General features: G+C 47.1%; 1 protein-coding gene across 4 annotated transcripts in view; it reads left to right on the forward strand.

Moving 5' to 3' along the window:
• Positions 1-8803: 8803 nt before the first annotated feature.
• Positions 8804-26940, forward strand: part of SPON1 (spondin 1) — a 1002740-nt gene continuing 984603 nt past the window's right edge. Inside the window, exons 1-2 of one of the 4 annotated variants that reach the window (XM_069739940.1) lie at positions 8804-9029; positions 9229-9541. In XM_069739940.1, coding sequence (XP_069596041.1) covers positions 9316-9541 — 226 coding nt within the window. In that variant the 5' untranslated portion in view covers positions 8804-9029; positions 9229-9315. Of the gene's footprint in view, positions 9542-26940 lie in introns of all 4 variants that reach the window. The other 3 variants (XM_069739943.1, XM_069739942.1, XM_069739941.1) reach the window with 3 other exon arrangements.

Below are 26940 nucleotides of genomic sequence, written 5' to 3' on the forward strand. Positions count from 1 at the left end.
TTTTCCCGTTTTGATTTTGTGGTTTCGTACCTTCCGGGCTCTAAGAATGTGAAGGCTGATGCCCTGTCAAGGAGTTTTGTGCCCGACTCTCCGGGTGTTCCTGAGCCGGCGGGTATTCTCAGAGAGGGGGTAATTTTGTCTGCCATCTCCCCTGATTTGCGGCGGGTGCTGCAAAAATTTCAGGCTGATAGACCTGACCGTTGCCCAGCGGAGAAACTGTTTGTCCCTGATAAATGGACTAGTAGAGTTATCTCTGAGGTTCATTGTTCGGTGTTGGCTGGTCATCCTGGAATCTTTGGTACCAGAGATTTGGTGGCTAGATCCTTTTGGTGGCCGTCATTGTCACGGGATGTGCGTTCTTTTGTGCAGTCCTGTGGGACTTGTGCTCGGGCTAAGCCCTGCTGTTCTCATGCCAGTGGGTTGCTTTTGCCCTTGCCGGTCCCGAAGAGGCCCTGGACGCATATTTCTATGGATTTTATTTCGGATCTCCCTGTCTCTCAAAAGATGTCGGTCATTTGGGTGGTTTGTGATCGCTTCTCTAAGATGGTCCATTTGGTACCCTTGTCTAAATTGCCTTCCTCCTCTGATTTGGTGCCATTGTTTTTCCAGCATGTGGTTCGTTTACATGGCATACCGGAGAACATCGTTTCGGACAGAGGTTCCCAGTTTGTTTCGAGGTTTTGGCGATCCTTTTGTGCTAGGATGGGCATTGATTTGTCTTTTTCCTCGGCTTTCCATCCTCAGACAAATGGCCAAACCGAACGAACTAATCAGACTTTGGAAACATATCTGAGATGCTTTGTTTCTGCTGATCAGGATGATTGGGTGTCTTTTTTGCCTTTGGCTGAGTTCGCCCTTAATAATCGGGCCAGCTCGGCTACTTTGGTTTCGCCGTTTTTCTGAAATTCTGATTTCCATCCTCGTTTCTCTTCAGGGCAGGTTGAGTCTTCGGACTGTTCTGGTGTAGATACTGTGGTGGATAGGTTGCAGCAGATTTGGACTCATGTGGTGGACAATTTGACATTGTCCCAGGAGAAGGCTCAACGTTTCGCTAACCGCCGGCGCTGTGTGGGTCCCCGACTTCGTGTTGGGGATTTGGTTTGGTTGTCGTCTCGTTATGTTCCTGTGAAGGTTTCCTCTCCTAAGTTTAAGCCTCGTTTCATTGGTCCGTATAAGATTTCTGAGGTTCTCAATCCTGTGTCATTTCGTTTGACCCTTCCGGCTTCTTTTGCCATCCATAATGTATTCCATAAGTCGTTGTTGCGGAGATACGTGGCGCCTGTGGTTCCATCCGTTGATCCTCCTGCCCCGGTGTTGGTTGAGGGGGAGTTGGAGTATGTGGTGGAGAAGATTTTGGATTCTCGTATTTCGAGACGGAAACTCAAGTACCTGGTCAAGTGGAAGGGTTTTGGTCAGGAAGATAATTCCTGGGTCTTTGCCTCTGATGTTCATGCTGCCGATCTGGTTCGTGCCTTTCATTTGGCTCGTCCTGGTCGGCCTGGGGGCTCTGGTGAGGGTTCGGTGACCCCTCCTCAAGGGGGGGGGTACTGTTGTGAATTCTGTTGTCAAGCTCCCTCCTGTGGTCATGAATGGTACTTCGGCTGGTTCTGTCCATGGGCTTCCTCTGGTGGTTGTGAGTGGGGCTGCGGCTTCTGAGTTTCCTTCCACAGGTGACGAGGTTAATTCGTTAGCTGGCTGCCCTATTTAACTCCACTTAGATCATTGCTCCATGCCACCTGTCAATGTTCCAGTATTGGTCTAGTTCGCTCCTGGATCGTTCTTGTGACCTGTCTTCCCAGCAGAAGCTAAGTTCCTGCTTGTTTTTCTCTTGTTTGCTATTTTTTTGTCCAGTTTGCTATTTTGATTTTTGTCTTGCTTGCTGGAAGCTCTGGGATGCAGAGGGGCGCCTCCGCACCGTGAGTCAGTGCGGAGGGTCTTTTTGCACCCTCTGCGTGGTCTTTTTGTAGTTTTTGTGCTGACCGCAAAGTTACCTTTCCTATCCTCTGTCTGTTCAGTAAGTCGGGCCTCTCTTTGCTAAATCTATTTCATCTCTGTGTTTGTAATTTTCATCTTAACTCACATTCATTATATGTGGGGGCTGCCTTTTCCTTTGGGGAATTTCTCTGAGACAAGTTAGGCTTTATTTTTCTATCTTTAGGGCTAGCTAGTTCCTTAGGCTGTGACGAGTTGCATAGGGAGCGTTAGGAGCAATCCACGGCTATTTCTAGTGTGTGTGACAGGATTAGGGATTTCGGTCAGCAGAGTTCCCACGTCCCAGAGCTTGTCCTGTATTATTAGTAACTATCAGGTCATTCCGTGTGCTCTTAACCACCAGGTCCATTATTGTCCTAACCACCAGGTCATAACACTGATCATTCATTTAAAAAAACACAATAATAAGTGTCATCTGCATTTACTGTCAGTGTACAGGTAATACAGTGTTCACTGGTGACACTATACACAGGAGCTCTGTATATTATTATTATTATTTATTATTATAGCGCCATTTATTCCATGGCGCTTTACATGTGAGGAGGGGTATACATAATAAAAACAGGTACAATAATCTTGAACAATACAAGTCACAATATATGTATATAGTATACAGTGTATAGTATCAGTGTACAGGTAGTACAAGGATCACTGGTGACATACACAGGAGCTCTGTATATAGTGTCAGTGTACAGGTAATACAGTGATCACCACTGCCAGTGACATTATACACAGGAGCTCTGCATATAGTATATAGTGTATAGTGTCAGCTTACAGGTAACACACTGGCTCACCAGTGATGTCTCTAGGTGAAGTCCTTCATCTTCACATTTCATCCTTCATCCTTGCTTTTCTCTTTAATCCATCAGAGACCGCCATCACTTCTTCCAGCCAGGACTCGTTTCTGCATAAAATAACAGTTACCTAGAGCACCGCTTCCAGAGCACATTCCTCACTTTTTCCCTTTCTTCCACACTATATATCTGAATACAGAGGTGCACCCACAATCAGTATATAATTGGTTACTATGCAACTTCATAGATTGTAAGCTTGCGAGCAGGGCCCTCATTCCTTTTGGTATCTGTTGATCTACGGTATGTGTTTATTGTTATGCTTAATGTCCATTGTTTGTACAAGTCCCCTCTAAAATGTAAAGTGTTGTGGAATATGTTGGTGCTATTGAAATAAAATTATTATTATTTTTATTAACCCACCATTCAAAATATAAATTATAAACCACCACTGTGCCCCACTAACTATAAATAGCCACTTTCCCCATTTAATATATGAATTAATTAGCACCTGTATTCTTTCCCCCAATTCATTACCAGTCACTTCATCCTCAACACCCCACACTGTACCTACCGCTCTAACCCTAACACAGATTCATTATAGTTACATGCCCCTCCCGCCCCAATTCATTGTCATGTCTTTCTTTCCCACCCTCTATTTATTATCAACTGCCCTACCCCACATTCAATACATCATTTACTCCCCCACCCTCAAAATTATTTATTCTCCCCCTAGATCATCATTTGCTCTCCCCGTCCCCTTCAGTTCATCAATCCTCTCCCCACCCCCCACCTTCAATTAAATTGCTGTCCCCATCTCTCACACTGAATTCGTCATTTGCAGTCCCCCATCCTCTTCCCACTTCATCATTTGCAGTCACCCCACTTTAATTTGAAGTCCCCTGACTTCATCCATTGCAGTCCCCTATCACCCCCTCACTTCATTTGCAGTGCCCCTTCATCATTTGCAGCCCCCTATCCCCTTCAATTTCACCATGTGCAGTCCCCCTTACCCCCACTTCATGTGCAGTCCCCCTTATCCCCACTTCATCATGTGCAGTCCCCCTTATCCCCACTTCATGTGCAGTCCCCTTCCTCCCACTTCATCATGTGCAGTCCCCTAATCCCCCACTTCATGTGCAGTCCTCCTTACCCCCAATTCATCATGTGCAGTCCCTCTTACCCCCACTTCATGTGGAGTCCCTCTTACCCCCCACTTCATCATGTGCAGCCCCACTCCCCCCACTTCATCATGTGCAGCCCCATTCCCCCTTCTTCATCATGTGCATCTCCACTTCCCCTTCATCATGTGCAGTCACCCTTATCCCCCACTTCATGTGCAGCCCCACTCCCCCTTCATCACGTGCAGCCCCACTTACCCCCAACTCCATCATATGCAGCCCCTCTTACCCCCCACTCTATTACACTCTATTATGTGCAGTCTCCTTTAACCCCCAAACTCATTAATGTGCAGCCTCACTCTCCCTTCATCAAGTGCAGTCTCCTATAACCTCCAAATTCCAACATGTGCATCCCCACTCCCGCTTTATCATGTGCAGCCCCACTCACCCCATCATGTGCAGTCTCCTTTAACCCCCAAACTCCATCATGTGCAGCCCCACTACCCTTCATCATGTGCAGCCCCACTTACCCCTCCACTCCATCATGTGCAGTCTCATTTAACCCCCAAACTCCATCATGTGCAGCCCCACTCCCCCTTCATCATGTGCAGCCCCACTTACCCCCCACGCCATCGTGTGCAGTCTGCTTTAACTTCCAAACTCCACCATGTGCAGCCCCACTCGCCCTTCATAATGTGCAGCCCCACTTACCCCCCACTTCATCATGTGCAGTCTACTTTAACCCCCAATCTCCATCATGTGCAGCCCCACTCCCCCTTCATCATGTGCAGCCCCACTTACCCCTACTCCATCATGTGCAGTCTCCTTTAACCCCCAAATGCCATCATGTGCAGCCCCACTCCCCTTCATTATGTGCAGCCCCACTTACCCCCTAGTCCATCATGTGCAGTCTCCTTTAACCCTCACACTCCATCATGTGCATTCCTCCTTACACCCCCCACTCCATCACTTGCATCTATCCCCACCCATTGAATTCATTTTATAAAAAAATCAAAAAAGTTTTTCATACTTACCTCACCAGTCAGTCACTCCCCTACAGCGCCTGTCTGCTTCCAGCGTCCGTGACATGTCGGCGCGTGCGCAATGACATCATGCACCCCCCGACACCTAACCCAGAAGTACAGAGAACATGGAGGGAGCAGGAGCTGCGCAGCCATCAAGGTGACGGCCGCGTACAGCTCCCAGCCCTGGCGCAGACTGTGTGCGATGATAGACTGTGATGTGGCTGTTACTGCTGCCGGCCACGTCACAGTACAGTGCACACGGCCGAGCACAATTTCCATCAGGCAGCCGGCCTTGTACTGCTGCTGGGGGAGAGGCCTCTCTGCCACACAGCCCAGCCCGCCCCTGTGGATATTTCTCAGTACATTTACGAGTGCTTCTCACCATTTCCTTTCTTACTGTTATGTCAGGAATGGTCGGTGCCTATGAAACAAACTTGCTTTCGTTACTTCTATCTAATTATATATTTTCATTTTTTCCAAGAGGCAAGTCTTGCATTGACCAAACTATGCTTAGGGGATGAGTGTGGCAATGGCCCCATGCACCTTAAAGGGGATGTCCACTACCAGGACAACCCCTTCTTGAACTAAGCGTTTGGTCCCAATAAAATAAAAATCTATACTCCTCTCCCGTGCTGGCGCCATTCCCGCGGTGTCGTCACTCGTGGTCCCGGGGCTCTTATGCAGTGCTGTGACACGTGATGCCGACACCCGATCAGCGCTGCTGTCACTGTCCCCACCATCGTACACATGGAACATGAAGAGGAAGCCTGTGATCAGCTGCAGCCCGCACCTCCTCTTTTATTGGGGCCAATAAGGGGCGGTCCTCGTACTAGACAACCCCCTTAACTCAATTTGTAAATAAACATGCACCTAAACTTGATTTGTAATAAACGTAAAAATAAAAGAAAAAGATCAATTAATCTTTGGATCAATGTTATTTTAAAGGGGTGGCCAGGACAAATAACAGCTGATCCGCTGATGACTTGTCCTAAGGGATAAGTCATAAACATTCGAAGAACTTCTAGTTTCATGATTTATGGACGGCTGTGGATACCCTAATGTGAACGTAAAGGGAATCTGTGACCAGTTTTTTCTACCTCATCTGAGAGCAACATAATGTAGATGCAGACACCCTGACTCCAGTGAGGTACCAGATAGCTTACTGGGTGCAGCAGTGACAGAGTTTGATACACAGCATGAAGCAGAGCTCAGAAGGCTGCCCCTGTCCCCACCAGGCTCTGATATATAGTCTATAGACAGAGTGCTGCTTATAACAGGAGGGGGCGTGGTCAGATGACTGCTCCAGTGCCAGCTAGTAATGTCCTGGTGATAAAACCTTCATTATATGTAAACAACAGCACACAACCTAATAAGTGACACATTACTGAATTCAGTATTTTAACCCCTTCTTGTTTTCCTCAAATTACATAGCAAAAACTTTGCTTTAACAGCTCGCAGTCATATCAGAGACTGATGAATTGAGGTCAGGAGATGTGTAAGCAGTCTGTACAGGGATGTGCAGCGCCCCAGAGATCTGGTCGTTGCAGTAACGTCGCTCTGCCACTAAGGGGAGTGATGAAACGTCTGACGGCACTAAAGGAGTTCTACTGACCAGGTATCACCCGCACACATTATACTTCACACTCCGGCCACTAGGGGGGGCAAAAGGCTTTATTTATTGGGCCACTCCTCACACTGGTAAAACTAGGGGTTGGATAGGAAGTTAGATCAGAAGCTGACTGGGTTGGATTCAGGCAGCATCCCTTAGCCGGGGGTGCTGCAGGGAGAAGATTCAGGGGGGTCCCTGTCAGGCGTGGGAACCTGGCAGGTACCTAGCGAACAGAACAGAACGTTACGGAACCGCGCCTGCACTACCTTGTGGCGGTATCCTAAGAAAGAGACACGAAGCGAAGGATATTGTGGAACAGTGAGAAACGAGATCAGGCACAAAGGAGAGCCAGTAGGAGTCGTGCCCCGAGAACGGCAACATTCTACTGAGGCGCGTAGCCGGTAGCCGGAACACCGAGGAAGTAACTGACTCTATGCCTTACTTCAAACTCCGCAGGACAGTTAATTATAGGTTGGCTGTCTACCTTACATCACCTACGCAGACATAGGGGGCAACGCGTGGAGAGGGGCATCTCTAGGGTCCTGGAAGAGCTCCAAGCCTTCCCGTCAAACGGGTGCGTCCTAGCCATAACATACCTGGGGGACGAGAAACTAGAAACATCTGGAACGAATTAGAAAGAACTAGAAAGAACGAGAACAGAAGTTGTGAGGACTATTCCGAATGCTCAGCAGGGTAGCACTACAACACACAGGCGCTATTGGTAGGCAACGATTTCCACCTGCAAGGGGAACTCTGGATGTGCCCATCGGACCGGCTGGTCTCTGACAGCCTGGTTAATCGTGCTCTGGATTGAGGATCCTGAAGTCTTCAGTAAAGAGGTAAAGAGACTGCAACCTTGTGTCCTCGTTATTGTCTGCACCTCACACCATCCACCTTACTGGGAAGCCCTGGGGACATACTTCACCTGTGGGAAGTTACACCATCTAGCTGCCATCACATCACCCCAGTGGACCCCAAGCAGTGTTGGTAACCCTGACCGAATACCACAGGTGGTGTCACGAAACCTTGACAGACTCACATCACCTTTCATTGGACGCCCCTTAGCAGGGTCACGGACCGGGTCCAGCCACCGTGACATCCCCAGAACTGAACCAGCAGAGGACCGGTACCGAGTAACCCGCGGCCCTGCGTCTGGGGGCGCTTCAGATGCCTGGACTGGGATTGTGAAATACTACTAGTGTGTACACCCAGTCTGACAAATGTAGCAGAGTGGAGTTTGTAGCTGTGCCTTTCCATGGACTGCATGCATCCCCCTGTCACTACAGGCTTTAGCCCCATATTAAAGGGAACCTGTCACCCCGTTTTTTCAGATTGAGATAAAAATACTGTTAAATAGGGCCTGCGCTGTGCGTTACAATAGTGTATGTAGTGTACCCTGATTCCCCACCTATGCTGCGAAATACCAAAGTCGCCGTTTTCGCCTGTCAATCAGGCTGGTCAGGTCAGGTGGGCGTGTGACATCGCTCTTTTCTTCCCCAGCTTTCCGTTGGTGGCGTAGTGGTGTGCGCATGTCCAAGTTCCGAATTCCCTGCGCGCACATGAAGAAACAGCGCGTGATCTGCGCTATTATCCCTGTCATCGGTGGTGGCGGCCATCTTCCTGGGGCCGCGCGTGCGCAGATGGAGTGCTCTGCTGCACGGGGCTTCAGGAAAATGGCCGCGGGATGCCGCGCGTGCGCAGAAGAGATCGCGGCGGCCATTTTCCCAAAGCCGATTTGCATCTCTTCTGCGCACGCGCGGCATCCCGCGGCCATTTTCCTGAAGCCCCGTGCAGCAGAGCACTCCATCTGCGCACGCGCGGCCCCAGGAAGATGGCCGCCACCACCGATGACAGGGATAATAGCGCAGATCACGCGCTGTTTCTTCACGTGCGCGCAGGGAATTCGGAACTTGGACATGCGCACACCACTACGCCACCAACGGAAAGCTGGGGAAGAAAAGAACGATGTCACACGCCCACCCGACCTGACCAGCCTGATTGACAGGCGAAAACGGCGACTTTGGTAATGTATTTCGCAGCATAGGTGGGGAATCGGGGTACACTACATACACTATTGTAACGCACAGCGCAGGCCCTATTTAACAGTATTTTTATCTCACTCTGAAAAAACGGGGTGACAGGTTCCCTTTAAGTACAGGACAAGCAGCTTTCAGCCAACTAATAAATCACTGTGTGACTTTCAGGCTCTCACGTGAAATCCAGTGATAGATCACCATGTTATGTAATCTTCACCTCCCCGACGTTACAATGTGCACACAAACCTAAAGGCAAAAGGGGAAGTGTCCCCAGGTCCTTGTAGGAACTATAGGCCGTGGGAGGAATGTGCTTCCCACCATAGAGCAGAGCACAGGCTGGATGCCTAGGAGACGGCTGCCTCCCGGTGCATTGTGCGAGGAAACAGTCCACAGCCAGGGAAGCAGAGCCGCGGACGGGCTCACATTGCTCCAGGACCCGCGGACCGGCTCACATTGCTCCAGGACCCGCGGACGGGCTCACATTGCTCCAGGACCCGCGGACCGGCTCACATTGCTCCAGGACCCGCGGACGGGCTCACATTGCTCCAGGACCCGCGGACCGGCTCACATTGCTCCCTGCTCCCCCACCAGGACCCGCGGACGGGCTCACAGTGCTCCCTGCTCCCCCACCAGGACCCGCGGACGGGCTCACAGTGCTCCCTGCTCCCCCACCAGGACCCGCGGACGGGCTCGCACTCGCAGCCCTTGGACCCCTTCTCCCTTGCAGCTCTGCCTCCTGAGATGGGACCCTCGGTGCAGTCCCCATTGTTGCATTACGTGGTGGTGACTTGTTTTGTGGCTATCTATGGATTTATGGATGAAACTGTAGACAAAGCCGTGAAGTCGGAAGGATATTGTAGCCGGATCCTGAGAGCCCAAGGAGGCACAAGGAAAGAAGGCTACAATGAGTTCTCCCTGAGAATAGAGGGGGACCCGGAATCCTACAAGCCAGGGAATACATACAGGGGTAAGTGACAAGCCGGGGAATACATACAGGGGTAAGTGACAAGCCGGGGAATACATACAGGGGTAAGTGACAAGCCGGGGAATACATACAGGGGTAAGTGACAAGCCGGGGAATACATACAGGGGTAAGTGACAAGCCGGGGAATACATACAGGGGTAAGTGACAAGCCGGGGAATACATACAGGGGTAAGTGACAAGCCGGGGAATACATAAAGGGGTAAGTGACAAGCCGGGGAATACATACAGGGGACAGTGACAAGCCGGGGAATACATACAGGGGTAAGTGACAAGCCGGGGAATACATACAGGGGTAAGTGACAAGCCGGGGAATACATACAGGGGTAAGTGACAAGCCGGGGAATACATACAGGGGTAAGTGACAAGCCGGGGAATACATAAAGGGGTAAGTGACAAGCCGGGGAATACATACAGGGGACAGTGACAAGCCGGGGAATACATACAGGGGAAAGTGACAAGCCGGGGAATACATACAGGGGAAAGTGACAAGCCGGGGAATACATACAGGGGTAAGTGACAAGCCGGGGAATACATACAGGGGTAAGTGACAAGCCGGGGAATACATACAGGGGTAAGTGACAAGCCGGGGAATACATACAGGGGTAAGTGACAAGCCGGGGAATACATACAGGGGTAAGTGACAAGCCGGGGAATACATACAGGGGTAAGTGACAAGCCGGGGAATACATAAAGGGGTAAGTGACAAGCCGGGGAATACATACAGGGGACAGTGACAAGCCGGGGAATACATACAGGGGTAAGTGACAAGCCGGGGAATACATACAGGGGTAAGTGACAAGCCGGGGAATACATACAGGGGTAAGTGACAAGCCGGGGAATACATACAGGGGTAAGTGACAAGCCGGGGAATACATAAAGGGGTAAGTGACAAGCCGGGGAATACATACAGGGGACAGTGACAAGCCGGGGAATACATACAGGGGAAAGTGACAAGCCGGGGAATACATACAGGGGAAAGTGACAAGCCGGGGAATACATACAGGGGTAAGTGACAAGCCGGGGAATACATACAGGGGTAAGTGACAAGCCGGGGAATACATACAGGGGTAAGTGACAAGCCGGGGAATACATACAGGGGAAAGTGACAAGCCGGGGAATACATACAGGGGAAAGTGACAAGCCGGGGAATACATACAGGGGTAAGTGACAAGCCGGGGAATACATACAGGGGTAAGTGACAAGCCGGGGAATACATACAGGGGTAAGTGACAAGCCGGGGAATACATACAGGGGAAAGTGACAAGCCGGGGAATACATACAGGGGTAAGTGACAAGCCGGGGAATACATACAGAGGTAAGTGACAAGCCGGGGAATACATACAGGGGTAAGTGACGGGGGCTCTCTCCCCATAGGACAGCGGCTCCGTGTTTCCTGCTCTGTACAGACCATGCAGATGTAGCAGGCTTGAATTTGTCTTTAGAGGTTGCATTCTATATTCTAATGGATGTGATTAATCACAACTGCTAGGCTAGAAAATGTACATTGTGATATTCGGAATATCTGGCCACATTGCAAGCTCTCCATAGAGTAGCCATGAGGGTAAGTTACCAGGTCTCAGGGCGGCACCAACAAGTCTCTTTAATTTGCCCAAGGTGTTTCGATCCATAGCGTAGAGAGAGGAAAGTCCCTACCTCCCTGGGTCACCTCCTCAGCTCCGCTATTCTCCTTCCCACTGTATCAAAACACATGGGAACTTAATAACATTGCTGATAAGGGACGTGTAGTGTTCCTGTGTTCATTTAGAAATCCCGTTATATACCTACCATCCTTTATGTATTATGTCTCATAATCTTTTTTTCTTCATTGTTGCCCATCAACCATTTTCTCTGAGGGCAAGCTGACAGTAAGGTTAATTAATAGGAATGTGTTCTAAAAGATACTGACCCCAATGATTGATACATTACCTGCAATATCTCTGCTTCAGAGAAGTGTTATTATAGATGTGAGTGAATGGGGATGTGATCCTTTGGGTGAGTACATATATAAGAAGTGATCCTTTGAGTACATATACAACCCCTGGCAAAAATTCTTGAATCACCGGCCTTGGAGGATGTTCATTCAGCTGATTAAAAAAAAACAGATCACAGACATGGCACAAAACTAAAGTCATTTCAAATGGCAACTTTCTGGCTTTAAGAAACACTAAAAGAAAACAAGAACAACTAGATGGGCATTTCCTGAAGGAAATACATGGTGCTTGAACAGCGCAGCCAGCTGGCAATGAACCTCAGGAGCAAGTCTGGCATGCAGGTCCCTGCTCCTGGGTAGCCACTTTGGCACATTCAGCCCCTCGGTAGTCACGAGACGGGAGTCAGAGTCACATTATTCTGATGTTTGACTTTGATAAATTATCATGTCCTATGGACACCGTACATTTGCTTAGCTGCCATCTTTGTAAGGTCAGTGCACCCACGCTGTGGCTTCAATCCATGTCAGTTGGGGGTCATGGAAAAGTCGCCATTAATTCCTATGGGATTTTTTTTTTTTTAAATGCGATTTTTTTTTTTTTTTTAAAATGACAAATTGGATCGACTCCAAATATACATAGCACACCTGTTCCCACCGAGGGCTTCGAAACGCCGCCTGAACGGGGTCTCTGCGCCAACCGGTTCGGGCCGCATTAATTGCGGAAAATGCGGAGATGAAGAAGAACTAGATGGGCATTTCCTGAAGGAAATACATGGTACTTGAACAGCGCTGCCAGCTTTACAGCAGTGTATCAGGTGTCGCCTGTAAAGGTACCTTCACACTTAGCGACGCTGCAGCGATACCGACAACGATGTCGATCGCTGCAGCGTCGCTTTTGGTCGCTGGAGAGCTGTCACACAGACCGCTCTCCAGCGACCAACGATGCCGGTAACCAGGGTAAACATCGGGTTACTAAGCGCATGGCCGCGCTTAGTAACCCGATGTTTACCCTGGTTACCATCGTAAAAGTAAAAAAAACAAACACTACATATTTACCTTCTGCTGTCTGTCCCCGGCGCTCTGCTTTCCTGCACTGACTGTGAGCACAGCAGCCGGAAAGCGGAGCGGTGACGTCACCGCTCTGCTTTCCGGCTGGCCAGCGCTCACAGTCAGTGCAGGAAAGCAGAGCGCCGGGGACAGACAGCAGAAGGTAAGTATGTAGTGTTTGTTTTTTTTACGTTTACGCTGGTAACCAGGGTAAACATCGGGTTACTAAGCGCGGCCCTGCGCTTAGTAACCCAATGTTTACCCTGGTTACCAGTGAAGACATCGCTGAATTGGCGTCACACACGCCGATTCAGCGATGTCTGCAGGGAGTCCAGCGACGAAATAAAGTGCTGGACTTTCTGCAGCGACCAACGATGGCACAGCAGGGGCCTGATCGCTGCTGCGTGTCAAACACAACGATATCGCTAGCCAGGACGCTGCAAAGTCACGGATCGCTAGCGATATCGTTGTGAAGTTGTTTAGTGTGAAGGTACCTTAAGGGTATGTTCACACGTTCAGGATTTCCATCCTTTTTTTTTCAGGACAGTTTTTTTAAAAAACTGCAGCTCTTGGCAGAAAACGCAGGTCCTTTTTTTGTCCGTTTTGATGCGTTTTTGATGCGTTTTTTGATGCGTTTTTAGATGCGTTTTTTTATCCTTTTTTTACTGTGTGTTTCCTAGGAAGCTTTTTAGGGCTAAAATGGCTGAAAATACCTAACCCTACCCCTAACCCTACCCCTACCCCTAACCCTACCCCTAACCCTACCCCTAACCCTACCCCTAACCCTACCCCTAACCCTAACCCTACCCCTAACCCTACCCCTAACCCTACCCCTACCCCTAACCCTACCCCTAACCCTACCCCTAACCCTAACCCTACCCCTAACCCTACCCCTAACCCTAACCCTATTCTAACCTTAGTGAAAAAAAAAAAAAAAAAAATTCTTAATTTTTTTTATTGTCCCTACCAATGGGGGTGACAAAGTGGGGGGGTGTCATTTACTATTTTTTTATTTTGATCACTGAGATAGGTTATATCTCAGTGATCAAAATGCACTTTGGAGCGAATCTGCCGGCCGGCAGATTCGGCGGGCGCACTGCGCATGCGCCCGCCATTTTGCAAGATGGCGGCGCCCAGGGAGAAGACGGCCGGACGGACACCGGGACGCCGGGTAAGTATAAGGGGGGGAGATTAGGGCACGGGGGGGGCATCGGAGCACTGGGGGGGGGCATCGGAGCACGGGGGTGGGGCATCGGAGCACGGGGGGCGGGATCGGAGCACGGGGGGGGCAGCCACACTCCGCCCACGCACTTCCGCCCGCTCCCCCGCACTTCCTGCTGCAGCGGTTCTGCACATCAAATCGCAGTAAAACCCGCAGATATATTTTTGATCTGCGGGTTTTACTGCGATTTTGACCTCACAATGGAGGTCTATGGGTGCAGAACCGCTGCGGTTCAGGAAGAAGAATTGACATGCTCCTTCTTTTTTCCGGGAGCTATTCAGCGCGTCTTTTTTTTTACAATTTCCGGACCATGTGCACAGTGTGTCCTGTTTTCCATAGGGTACAGTGTACTGTACCCTGCATGGAAAACAGCTGCGGAACCGCAGCGGCAAAACCGCCGCGGTTCCGCGGTAAAAAACGCACTGTGTGAACATGGCCTAAGAAAGTAAAGTTAGATTAGAAGATGACTAGCAGATTATGAAGAACAGGCCTCACACCGTGAAACTGCCTGACAGACAGCTCTAGTTACCCCGACAACCAATCAGAGGTCAGCTTTCATTTTACCTCAGCAGTTTCAACTATGAAAGCTGACCTCTGGCTGCTATGGACAACCAAAATGGTTTTACTCTGAGGCAATTTTCATTAATCAGGCCACTAACATTTGTTATAGAAATCAGGGAACCTTGTCACATACATTTCTTATAGCAGTGCAGTGGTCTCTATTTACTCAATAAAATTGTACAATTAGTGGACTAGTAAGTCATTAACCCCTTAATCCCATTGGACGTACTATCCTGTCAAGGTGACCTGGGACTTAATTCCCAGTGACGGGATAGTACATCCAGCGCGATCAGCTTCGCTCACAGGGGGAGCGCAGCCGGGTGTCAGCTGACTATCGCAGCTGACATCCAGTACTATGTGCCAGGAGCGGTCACAGACTGCCCCCGACACATTAACCCCCGTCACACCGCGATCAAACATGATCGCAGCGTTCCGGCGGTATAGGGAAGCATCACGCAGGGAGGGGGCTCTCTGCATGCTTCCTTGAGACCCTCGGAGCAACGCGTTGCACCGAGGGTCTCTTACCTCCTCCTCCCTGCAGGCCCGGATCCAAAATGGCCACGGGGCTGCATCCGGGACCTTCCGGGAGGTGGCTTCACAGCGCCTGCTCAGAGCAGACGCCGAGAAGCCTCCAGGACTGCACGTGACACAGTGCACAGCAAAGTGTCAGATCAGCGATCTTACACTATAACATGATGCCTCCGCCCCCCCCCCCGGGGCAATGTGATAGTGTAAAAAAATATATATTCACATGTGTAAAAAAAAGAAAAAAAAAATATTGTTCCCATAAATACATTTCTTTATCTAAATAAAAAAAAACAATAAAAGTACACATATTTAGTATCACCGCGTCCGTAACGACCCGACCTATAACACTGTCACACTAGTTAACCCCTTCAGTGAACACTAAAGGGGTAAAAAAAAAAACGAGGCAAAAAACGCTTTATCATACTGCCGAACAAAAAGTGGAATAAAACACGATCAAAAAGACTGATATAAATAACCATGGTACCGCTGAAAACGTCATCTTGTCCCGCAAAAAACAAGCCGCCATACAGCATCATCAGCAAAAAATAAAAAAGTTATAGTCCTCAGAATAAAGCGATGCAAAAATAATTATTTTTTCTATAAAATAGTTTTTATTGTATAAAAGCGCCAAAACATAAAAAAAGATATAAATGAGGTATCGCTGTAATCGTACTGACCCGAAGAATAAAACTGCTTTATCCATTTTACCAAACGCGGAACAGTATAAACACCCCCCCCCCAAAAGAAATTAATGATGGTTTTTGGTCATTCTGCCTCACAACAATCGGAATAAAAAGCGATCAAATAATGTCATGTGCCCGAAAATGTTACCAATAAAAACGTCAACTCGTCCCGCAAAAAACAAGACCTCACATGACTCTGTGGACCAAAATATGGAAAAATTATAGCTCTCAAAATGTGGTAACGCAAAAAATATTTTTTTTGCAATAAAAAGCGTCTTTTAGTGTGTGTGACGGCTGCCAATCATAAAAATCCGCTAGAAAACCCGCTATAAAAGTAAATCAAACCCCCCTTCATCACCCCCTTAGTTAGGGAAAAATAAAAAAATTAAAAAAATGTATTTATTTCCATTTTCCCATCAGGGTTAGGGTTAGGGTTAGGGTTGGGGCTAGGGTTAGGGCTAGGGTTAGGGCTACAGTTAGGGTTGGGGCTAAAGGGTTAGGGTTGAGGCTAAAGTTACGGTTAGTGTTTGGATTACATTTACGGTTGAGAATAGGGTTGGGATTAGGGTTAGGGGTGTGTCGGGTTTAGCGGTGTGGTTAGGGTTACCGTTGGGATTAGGGTTAGGGGTGTGTTTGGATTAGGGTTTCAGTTATAATTGGGGGGTTTCCACTGTTAAGGCACATTAGCGGCTCTCCAAACGCGACATGGCGTCCGATCTCAATTCCAGCCAATTCTGCATTGAAAAAGTAAAACAGTGCTCCTTCCCTTCCGAGCTCTCCCGTGCGCTCAAACAGGGGTTTACCAAACATATGGGGTATCAGCGTACTCAGGACAAATTGGACAACAACTTTTGGGATCCAATTTATCCTGTTACCCTTGGAAAAATACAAAACTGGGGGATAAAAAAATAATTTTTGTGGGAAAAAGAGTTTTTATTTTCACGGCTCTGCATCATAAACTGTAGTGAAACACTTGGGGATCTAGATAAGATCCTTAGGGGGTCTACTTTCCAAAATGTTGTCACTTGTGGGGGGTTTCAATGTTTAGGCACATCAGGAGCTCTCCAAATGCAGCATGGCGTCCCATCTTAATTCCAGCCAATTTTGCATTGAAAAGTCAAACGACACTGCGTCCCTTCCGAGCTCTGCCATGCACCCAAACAGTGGTTTACCCCCACATATGGGGTATCAGCGTACTCAGGACAAATTGCACAACAAATTTTGGGGTACAGTTTCTTCTGGTAACCTTGGGAAAATAAAAATTGGCAAAAAATTCATTTTTGTGAAAAAATATATTTTTATTTTAAGACTCTACATTATAAACTTCTGTGAAGCACTTGGTGGGTCAAAGTGCTCACCACTAGAGTTGAGCGACTTAAACTTTTTTTGGATCGAGTCGGGTTTCGCGAAACCTGACTTTGTCAAAAGTCTGGTCGGGTGAAATCGGCCGATTATTTTGAAAAGTCGGGGGCCGACTGAAACACGAAACCCAATGCAAGTCAATGGGGAATCAAAGTCGGCAGTGAGTGGAGGACAGGAAAACACCTACAGTGCCCATTTTGATGCCAAAAACATCAATTCTTATTATATAAGCTTGTCAATCTTAATTTACTTTATAATAATAGTCAGGCATTGAAAACTGGGGGTCATTTGGCTAAAGTTGTGGGGGGGTAGGGCTGGCTCAAGATTTTCGTGGGCCCAGGAAACGCGGAATACGTCACGGCGGTGGAGCAGGGAGAGGTAAGTATTTCAAATTTGCAAGTGCTGTGATCCTGAGCAAGCAGGGGGGCCCACTCGTTGGCACTGGCACAGGGCCCCTCATAGTACGGTGGTGTGTTTGACGGCGGGTGGCGCCTCCCACTGGCAGAGACACTTTTGCGTACTATGAGGGGCCCTGTGCCAGTGACGACGCCAACGAGTATGCCCCCCCCCCCACCTGATGAAGGAACCAGCACTTTCATCTGCACCTTCTTCTTTGTCCCCGTGTAAGGTGGTATAGTATGCGGGAAGGGGAACCTGACTTTCAGCAGGGTCAGATTCTGGCTACATGTAGAGTGTAAGGGGAATGTAGTGGTCAGGGTCAATGTACCAGCAGACTCATCTAGCAGTGGCTGGGCAATGGGCAGGATGAGGAGGAAACACAGATATAGGCCCAAATAATAAAGTAGGCTAAATGCAGTTCAAAATTGGTAGCAGGACTAAACAGGCGGCATTGCTTTGTTCAGTGGAGGACAACTGTAATGAGTGGCAGACACAGTTAGTAGGCCCAAATAATAAAGTGGGCTAAATGTCTGCCAAAAAATTGTTCATAAATAAACAGGTGGCATAGCTAGGTACAGGGGTGGGCTCCTCTGCTGAGTAGAAGACAGTGGTAGTAGGCGCAAAGTATTAACTGGTCTAAATGGAGGCCATGGCCCCTGTATATTTTAACTATCATCCATCTTTTCAACAAATTTGTGTTGGCAGTGCCATTGAAGGATTTAACAGCACAGACTACACAGTGGTGGAGCAGGGAGAGGTAAGTATTGCAAGTGGTAGAGCACTGTTCGAGCTGGGGGGAAACACTCGTGGGCGGCGGTACTGGCACAGGGCCCCTCATATTACGACGGTGTGTCTGACGTTGGTTGTGCACCACCACCGTCAGAGACACTTCATTGTACTATGAGGGACCCTGTGCCAGTGCCGTCGCCCAAGAGTGGGCCCACCCACCTGTCCAGGCAAACAACCCTCACACGGGTGCTTGCGCCAGGTGGTGACCACTGCCCTGTGGGGGGAGTCAGCCCATTTAGGGAGGTATAAAAGTGGCCTATGGTGGACATTCAGCAGCTGTAAATGGAGGAATTGGAGAAGTCAGTAAGAGGAGGCCAAAAGCTAGACATTTTTCAGGCAAGCGACGTGTCAGCAGGGGAAGGTGGGGAAAAATAATTAGAAATCCATGATTGGTTCATTTTAATGAAGGTTAGAGCATCAACATTCTGGGTAGCCAGACGTGTCCTTTTTTCGGTCAGTATTGAACCAGCAGCACTGAAGACTCTTTCTGATAGCACACTAGCAGCAGGGCAAGCGAGCTCCTGTAATGAATATTCTGCCAATTCAGGCCAGGTGTCTATTTTAGATGCCCAGTAATCAAAGGGGAATGACCTGTGAGGGAGAACATCGATAAGGGAGGAAAAGTAGTTCATAACCATACTGGACAAATGCTGTCTCCTGTCACTTTGAATCGATGTAGCAGTACCTGTCGTGTTAGCGGTGATTGCGAAATCACTCCACAACCTGGTCATAAAACCCCTCTGTCCAACGCCACTTCGGATTTGTGCACCTCTAACACCTCTGCCATGATGATGTTGCCCCCTACGGCTCGTGTGAGAACCATCACCGCCGCTGTGTGCTGGGAATGCCTGAACCAAACGGTCTACAAGAGTTGCTTGTTTGGTAGCCAATATTTGCTCAAGGTTCTCATGTGGCATGATATTTTGTAATTTTCCTTTATATCGTGGATCCAGGAGGCAAGCCAACCAGTAACCGTCTAGAAAGCTGTGACCACCAATTAAATGTAATGTGAAAAGCAGGGCGAAGTACACCTTTTTCGTATCTACTCTTTTTTGGGGTCTAGTATAGATACTGGTGATATCTAGTGATGGGGGATTAGTATGGACGAGTATTTGCCATCTCCCCAATTATAACACCAGATAAAAAAACAGTTACTATTTTACCCATTATTACAACAGGGTGAGATTGTGTAGTTCTCTGTTTTTCTTTCACGCATCATCTAAGTGGTCATTTTTTGCTTAAGCCAGCAATATTTGTTTACCTATGGGACATATGTGGTTTAATCTATTTGTCTATTTGGCTAAATGACTTTAGAGGTGAAAGTTGATATTTTCCCGTACTGATAAGAGGTCTAGGACCGTACATCTTGAGGACTGCAGCAGGTCTGTTTACAGGAATCTCATGATTGGGAGGTCTGTAGCGGTTCGGTGTTTTTGTATTTTGGCATTTCCCTTCCTGAAAGGTGATATACTGTTTGTCCTATATGTGTGTTTGTCTAAAATATTTTTTGGCTTTCTATTTTAAATGAGTTTATTAAAAGTTAATTTTTAACTAAATAATCACACCCTGCCAACTAGTAATCGTCATCGGTCATCATTTTGATAATGCGGGGGTCCCTTTTTAGGATACGCAAGGCATACTCAGCCATGTGGGCCAATGTTCCAGGTGTCAATTCACTACTTGTGCTGGGTTGAGGAGCACTTTCTTGCAAATCAACATCACTTGTGTCCCGCAAAAACCCTGTACCTGACCTTGCAACGCCACCAGTTTCTATTGCCCCCTGAGAATCATCCTCCTCCCATTAAAGGGAACCTGTCACCCCGTTTTTTGAGATTGAGCTATAAATACTGTTAAATAGGGCCTGCGCTGTGTGTTCCTATAGTGTATGTAGTGTACCCCGATTCCCCATGTATGCTGAGAAATAACTTACCAAAGTCGCCGTTTTCGCCTGTCAATCAGGCTGGTCAGGTCGGGAGGGCGTGGTGACATCGGTGGTTCTTCCTCAGCTTTACGTTGGTGGCGTAGTGGCGTAGTGGTGAACAAGCAGCGCGCGATCTGCGCTGTAATCCCTTGCATCGGTGGGGGCGGCCATCTTCCTGGGGCCGCGCGTGCGCAGATCGAGTGCTCTGCTGCACGGGGCTTCAGGAAAATGGCCGCGGGATGCCGCGCGTGCGCATTAGAGATCGCGGCGGCCATTTTCCCAAAGCCGAGATGCAAACTCGGCTTTGGGAAAATGGCCGCCGCGATCTCTAATGCGCACGCGCGGCATCCCGCGGCCATTTTCCTGAAGCCCCGTGCAGCAGAGCACTCGATCTGCGCACGCGCGGCCCCAGGAAGATGGCCGCCCCCACCGATGCAAGGGATTACAGCGCAGATCGCGCGCTGCTTGTTCACCACTACGCCACTACGCCACCAACGTAAAGCTGAGGAAGAACCACCGATGTCACCACGCCCTCCCGACCTGACCAGCCTGATTGACAGGCGAAAACGGCGACTTTGGTAAGTTATTTCTCAGCATACATAGGGAATCGGGGTACACTACATACACTATAGGAACACACAGCGCAGGCCCTATTTAACAGTATTTATAGCTCAATCTCAAAAAACGGGGTGACAGGTTCCCTTTAATATTCATCCCCATCATCCTCCTCCTCCTCTTCGTCTGCCAACTCGTCCAGGAGAGTTCCCTGAGCAGACAATGGCTGACTGTCATCAAGGCTTCCCTCCTCCTCGGCTGCAGACGCCAGCTCCTCAATGTGCGTCAAACTTTGCATCAGCAGACGCATTAGTGGGATGCTCATGCTTATGATGGCGTCGTCTGCACTTACCAGCCGTGTGCATTCCTCAAAACACTGAAGGACTTGACAGAGGTCTTGTAGCTTCGACCACTGCACTCCAGACAACTCTATGTCTGCCATCCAAGTGCCTGCCCGTGTATGTGTATCCTCCCACAAATTAATTACAGCACGCCTCTCTTCGCACAGCCTCTGAACCATGTGCAGTGTGGAGTTCCACCTTGTTGCAACGTCGATTATTAGGCGGTGCTGGGGAAGATTCAGCGATCGCTGATGGTTCAGCATACAGCTGGAGTGTACGGCGACCGGCAGATTTGCGAGCAAAGTCTTCGCATCTTTTTCCTTCTCTTGGTCTCGCTGTAGTTTGTCAAGTCCAGGGTGAGCCCCAGTGTATTACTGTTTAGTTATACGCATTTGGTGGTGCCCTCCACCTGTTTTTATTTCTATCTACAAAGTCTTCGCACCGTCGGGAGCAGGACTGGTAACTCTGGATAATTTTTCAGGAAGCACTGCACCACCAGGTTCAAGGTGTGAGCCAGGTGAGGTATGTGTTTCAGTTCTGAAAGGGCTATGCAGCCGTAAAATTCCTTCCATTATCACTGACTACCTTGCCTGCCTCAAGATGTACACTGCCCAGCCATGACTGAGTTTGTTGCTGCAAGTAGTCGGCCAGTACTTCCGTGGTGTGTCTGTTGTCACCCAAACACTTCATTTGTAGCACAGCCTGCTGACGCTTACCACTAGCTGTTCGATAATGGGACACCTTGTGTGCAACACTGGCAGCTGCGGATGGAGTGGTCGTGCGTCTGCGCTCTGTGGACGAGGTTTCGCTTCTGGAGGAGGAGGGGTGGCGAACGCCTACAGCCAACTGTTTTCTAGACCGTGGGCTAGGCAGAACTGTCCCACTATGGCTGTCCTCTGTGAACCCTGCATCCACCACATTAACCCAGTGCGCCGTGATGGACACGTAACGTCCCTGGCCATGCCTACTGGTCCATGCATATGTTGTGAGGTGCACCTTTCCACTGACTGATTGCCTCAGTGCATGGACAATGCGGTGGAGGGCTGGGATGGCTTTTCTCGCAAAGAAGTGCCGACTGGGTAGGTCATAACGTGGTACTGCTAAGGCCATCAGGTCTTTGAATGCTTCGCTTTCAACCAACCGGTAGGGCATCATCTCTAACGAGATTAGTCTAGCAATGTGGGCATTCATACCCTGTGTACGCGGATGAGAGGATGAGTACTTTCTTTTCCTAACGAGAGTCTCTTGTAGGGTGAGCTGGACTGGAGAGCTGCATATGGTGGAACTAGCGGTGGTGGTGGTGGACATGGTGGCAGGGTGGATTTGATTTAAATCAAGACAGAAAGAGAAATGATCCAGCTGGAGGTGGAGGCAGTTCAGACTTTGTGAGACTTTGTGAGACTTTATTAGACGACTAAAGCGATAAAAAATTCTTCAACAAGAAAAATCTTTACATAGCAAACACCTGGCACACCATTGAGGAGGATCAACGCGTTTCAACTATGAAGTCTTACTCATTACTCATAGTTGAAACGCGTTGATCCTCCTCACTGGTGTGCCAGGTGTTTGCTATGTAAAGATTTTTCTTGTTGAAGAATTTTTTATCGCTTTAGTCTTCTAATAAAGGCTCACAAAGTCTGAACTGCCTCCACCTCCAGCTGGATCATTTCTCTTTCTGTCTTCATTTGCTGTGGGCGCTCACCCCGAACCGTGCTGGGCGTTGGCAGGTCTGGGGATTTCGTTTAAGACCGGTAAGCTGACTACATTCCTTTTTTCTTTGATTTAAATCAAACTGATTTAAATCACGATTTAAATCACGATTTAAATCACTAGTCAGTAAGGCTTGATTTAAATCAGTGATTTAAATCAAAGTTTCTACCTAAACTAGTTCTTGCTACTTTAACATGCAAGTAGATGAAGATTTTTAGAATCACTTTTTATATTACTTTTTTCTCCCCAGTTTAATGGGTTAATCATTCATATTTGGACACCACTGTTCTGTTGTACTTAGGAAGGAGAAAAATAATCCTGACCTTAATAACAATTTAAATAGATGTATTCAACTGAAACAATAACAACATTACAGCATAAATTATTTGCTTAAACAAACATCCATGTTTGTTAACTAATTTGGCTAAACAAAATATATATATATATTATAAGAAACTTAGACTGTCAGCCCAGCCGACACATGAAAAACTTAAATACTACTGTCCCTGCTGTCCTTTGTAGCTCACTTGTCGTCATCTTCATCATCCTCTTCTTCTTTGCTCCTATTCATAATCTGGAAAAGAAAAACAAGCTTTCCTGCTTTATTGGGTCCCAACTGATTTCTCAATTTAGAATGAATGAGTCCAAAGGAAGAGAATATTCTTTCAACGCCTGCAGAAGAAGCTACTGCTGTTAAAAGTGAAATCATTACTTGAACAGTCTCTAAATCCAAGCGCTTAAGTGACTTCCACCAGTTTACTGGTGTGACCTTCCTTAAAATATCTTCAGCAAACATATATTTCTTGAATGGTTCCCCCTCAGCTCTGAAGTTTATTATAGTTGGCATTAAAGATGGATGATTGCTGGATACCCATGTCATAGCTAACTCCTCTTCCTCAGCACTTAGGTTTTGATCCTGATATTGGATATTGACAATATTTGCCAAAAAATGAGCTGGAGTCAGTGCTTGTCCCATTCGTTTGTTTACTGCTTGTAATTTAATTCTGTCCATGTGTAGTTCTGTTTTTAAGTGTTCACTCAGTTCCTTCCAAATTTCAACAGCATCCGCAATAAAACAGCTATTTTTCTGTATTTTGTTTAAAGCTTGAGAGATGGGTTTCAGGAAGCTCAGCATATGTTCAACATTTCTCTTAAGCCCAATGTTGAGGATTTTGGCCGTGACAGTGCCATCTATTTTATCTCGATTTTCTTCACAAAGTGTCATCAGAATAGGCCAGTTTTTGATATACTGCTCAAAACAGTCCACCACAGAGTTCCATCTAACATCTTGTGGGAGCGTTAGCTTGGTTCCACCCATCCTTTTCAGAGCTGCTGCAGCAAAATGATTATTACAGAAGTATTTAGCAATTTCAACAACATTAGCCTTTATTTCTGGAACACTTAAGTCTTTGGCTAAGAGGTGCAGCAAATGAGCACTGCAACCATTTGTTATTAGCAGCTTTGTATTCCCTCCCTGCTCTTCTAAATCTCTTCTCATCTTGGATACGTTTGCAGCATTGTCAGTGACCAAACTGTGTACTAGACATTTGAATTTTTGTTCACATGTCGTTATAGCTTTTACAGCCACTTCTTGTAAGTATTCTGCTGTGTGTGCATTTCCTGACGTATCAGTTGTTTGTGCAAGGAAGACTTTACCTTCTTCTGTTGTTATACAAGCACATACAATAGGATCATTGTGGACATTACTCCACCCATCAATACTTAGGTTAACAATTTTACCCTCCAGAGCTGTTGCTCATTGCTCCATTTCTCTGTCATACACTTGATCCAGCAGTTTCCCTGCAACATCAGCTCTGCTGGGTGGACTGTATCCTGGTCTTAGTGACTGAACCATATTAATGAAATGTGGGTTCTCAGTCAGACGGAAAGAAGAGTTCGTTGCATAAATAAACTGGGCAATTTTTTCATCAATCAACTCTTTTTCTAATCTGCTAGTTCTTATCACAAACCTATCTATGGTGGTTCCAGGAGGTAAAGGTTTTTTCTTCCTTTTGGGTGATTGTGATATGTGGCTGTGGGTGTCTGATGATGCTGCTGCTGCTAATAAAGCACTATCCTGGATGGATAACTCTGAAACTGTAGAACAGGATGATGGTGATCTTGGAGGTGGATAGTTTCCAGAATCCATGAATTCCCCTAAACAAAAAAAGTCAATGCTGTTATTTTATTGTTTGTACAATTTCTGCTTATTGTACACAACACATCACTGCCCCTGCCCCAAAAGGAATATTTGTTTTTCTTCATAACTGTACCAAATGACAGTAACATGCAGTAATAATAAGAAATATAATTTTTCTCACACATGACAGTTCAGTCTTTAGAAATAGGATTCAATAAAAATGTTTACCAACCTGAAGATCCTGCCTGTTCAGAAGTGTTTCTTTGGTCATCTTCATCACCGCACTTCTCATGATGTTGCCTCATTCGCGCCACCAGGCCTTGCATCTCTTTGTTGCATCGTTTGCATTTTGCACGCATGCCTGCCTTACCGATAGGCGAAGGAGCTTCATTAAAATATTCCCAAACTGGGTCTCTTTTACGGCCTGCTGCCATTATAAGGAAAGAATGTAATAAACCTCAGATCATACACACAAACAGATCCAGACTTGTCTGTCTGTGGCTATGCTGCAGTATTGTGCTCAAAGTTTCACTTTCATTTTCTTGTCTGCTTGCCTTTCCTCCTCCTCACACTTAGATTCACATTCTTCTTATGTTGTGCAGATCTATTCCACTCCAAACAATCAAACATATTGTCTAACTTCTTGGACTTGGCACTGAAGGGGCTGATTCTGTATTCATAGGTTTGTAGAACAATAGGATTAAGGTCTTTTTCTCAACTCTGTTCATGTTGTAACATTTTTGCCATGAAGAAGAGGCTGGGACCTCTGCGGAGTCAAATTCAGTTTTGAGAACTGCGTCAGTAAAGCAAGCGTCTGTGATAATATAGGAGAGAAACTGCCGACTAATCCTACAGAAACATCTGGAAGAGCATGGCATTGTGAATGTTACACATATACAGCCTTTATTCTACTGAGTTAAACAACTCAGCTTTATCTCATGATGGAAGAACCTTTGGATGGTAAAATATTTTCCTAAAAAAGCAGTTTATTGAAAAAAATCCGATTTAAATAAAAAAAATCCGATTTAAATAAAAAAAATCCGATTTAAATAAAAAAAATCCGATTTTTTTTTATTTTTTTAAAAACATTGATTTTTATCCACCCTGCATGGTGGATTGAGAGAGGGTTGGTGATGGTATTCTTGATGTTGGCCTACATACAGTGTTTCCTACCAATAACCTTGTGATTCCCTGACTGCTTTGGCCTTGCGACGATACCTCCACATTTGCTGCTGGTGGTGTCCTAACCGGTGGGCTTACAGTGAGGGAAGCAATGTAGCGTTGCTGACTAGACAAAAATGGAAGGTATGAACGGCACTAGGCGAACTCGCAACAAACAGTTCACTGGTAGACGTTGGATCCTTATCGAGACTCATATAGCACGTGTACATCCAGCAATATGCGGGTGGTGCTCCACAGTAAAAAGCCACAGTAAAAAGCACATTTCAAGAATAGAAGCAATAGATGTGGCACTCACCCAGGTTTTGCTGCAAATCAATGTCCTTTATTCATCCAAAAAACGGAACAGACATGGTAAGGAGAGGCGGCGGATAGAGGGGAGCGGTGCGGGGAGTGAGGAGAGGACAACGGGCGTTTCGCGCCTGTGCGCTTCCACGGGTCCAGGTGCACAATTAAAATCGTCATATCCTTTATAGGGAACTAGACAGCTTAATGTGAAACATATGTGCAATTAAAAAAACCCAAACTGGTTATGTGCAACAAACAATACTAATAAGCACAGCTAAATGCGAACATTACAAGTCACATACTGCAGGTACAATTAATCAGTTAATCTACAAAAATATGGTTATGTCTAATTTATCATTGAGACCAATGGGCCCTTGCGACCAATGGGCCCTTGCGCATTGGTCTCCATGATCCATGATCCTTCATTCTGAGCCGGTGCACCAACGGTACGGGACGTTTGGTAGTTAGTCCAGGCTTGCAAGTGCATGCTGGTTAAATGTCTAAGCATGCACATTGTATTTAAATTTTGAAGATTCTTCCCTCTGCTAAAGGTCTTTGAGCATTTCTTACAGATAACTTTTGACTGATCATTCGGATCTTGGTTAAAAAATTGCCACACTACACTCTAACTACTATGGAATATCTTTTCAGGCATTGCACGCTGTGCTACTTTCACCGGATGGCCATGCTGTCCTAAAACTGTTTTTGTTTTTGACAAACGTTTTT

This window comes from Ranitomeya imitator, chromosome 9, assembly GCF_032444005.1.
Source record: "Ranitomeya imitator isolate aRanImi1 chromosome 9, aRanImi1.pri, whole genome shotgun sequence".
In the NCBI taxonomy this organism is placed as follows: domain Eukaryota; kingdom Metazoa; phylum Chordata; class Amphibia; order Anura; family Dendrobatidae; genus Ranitomeya; species Ranitomeya imitator.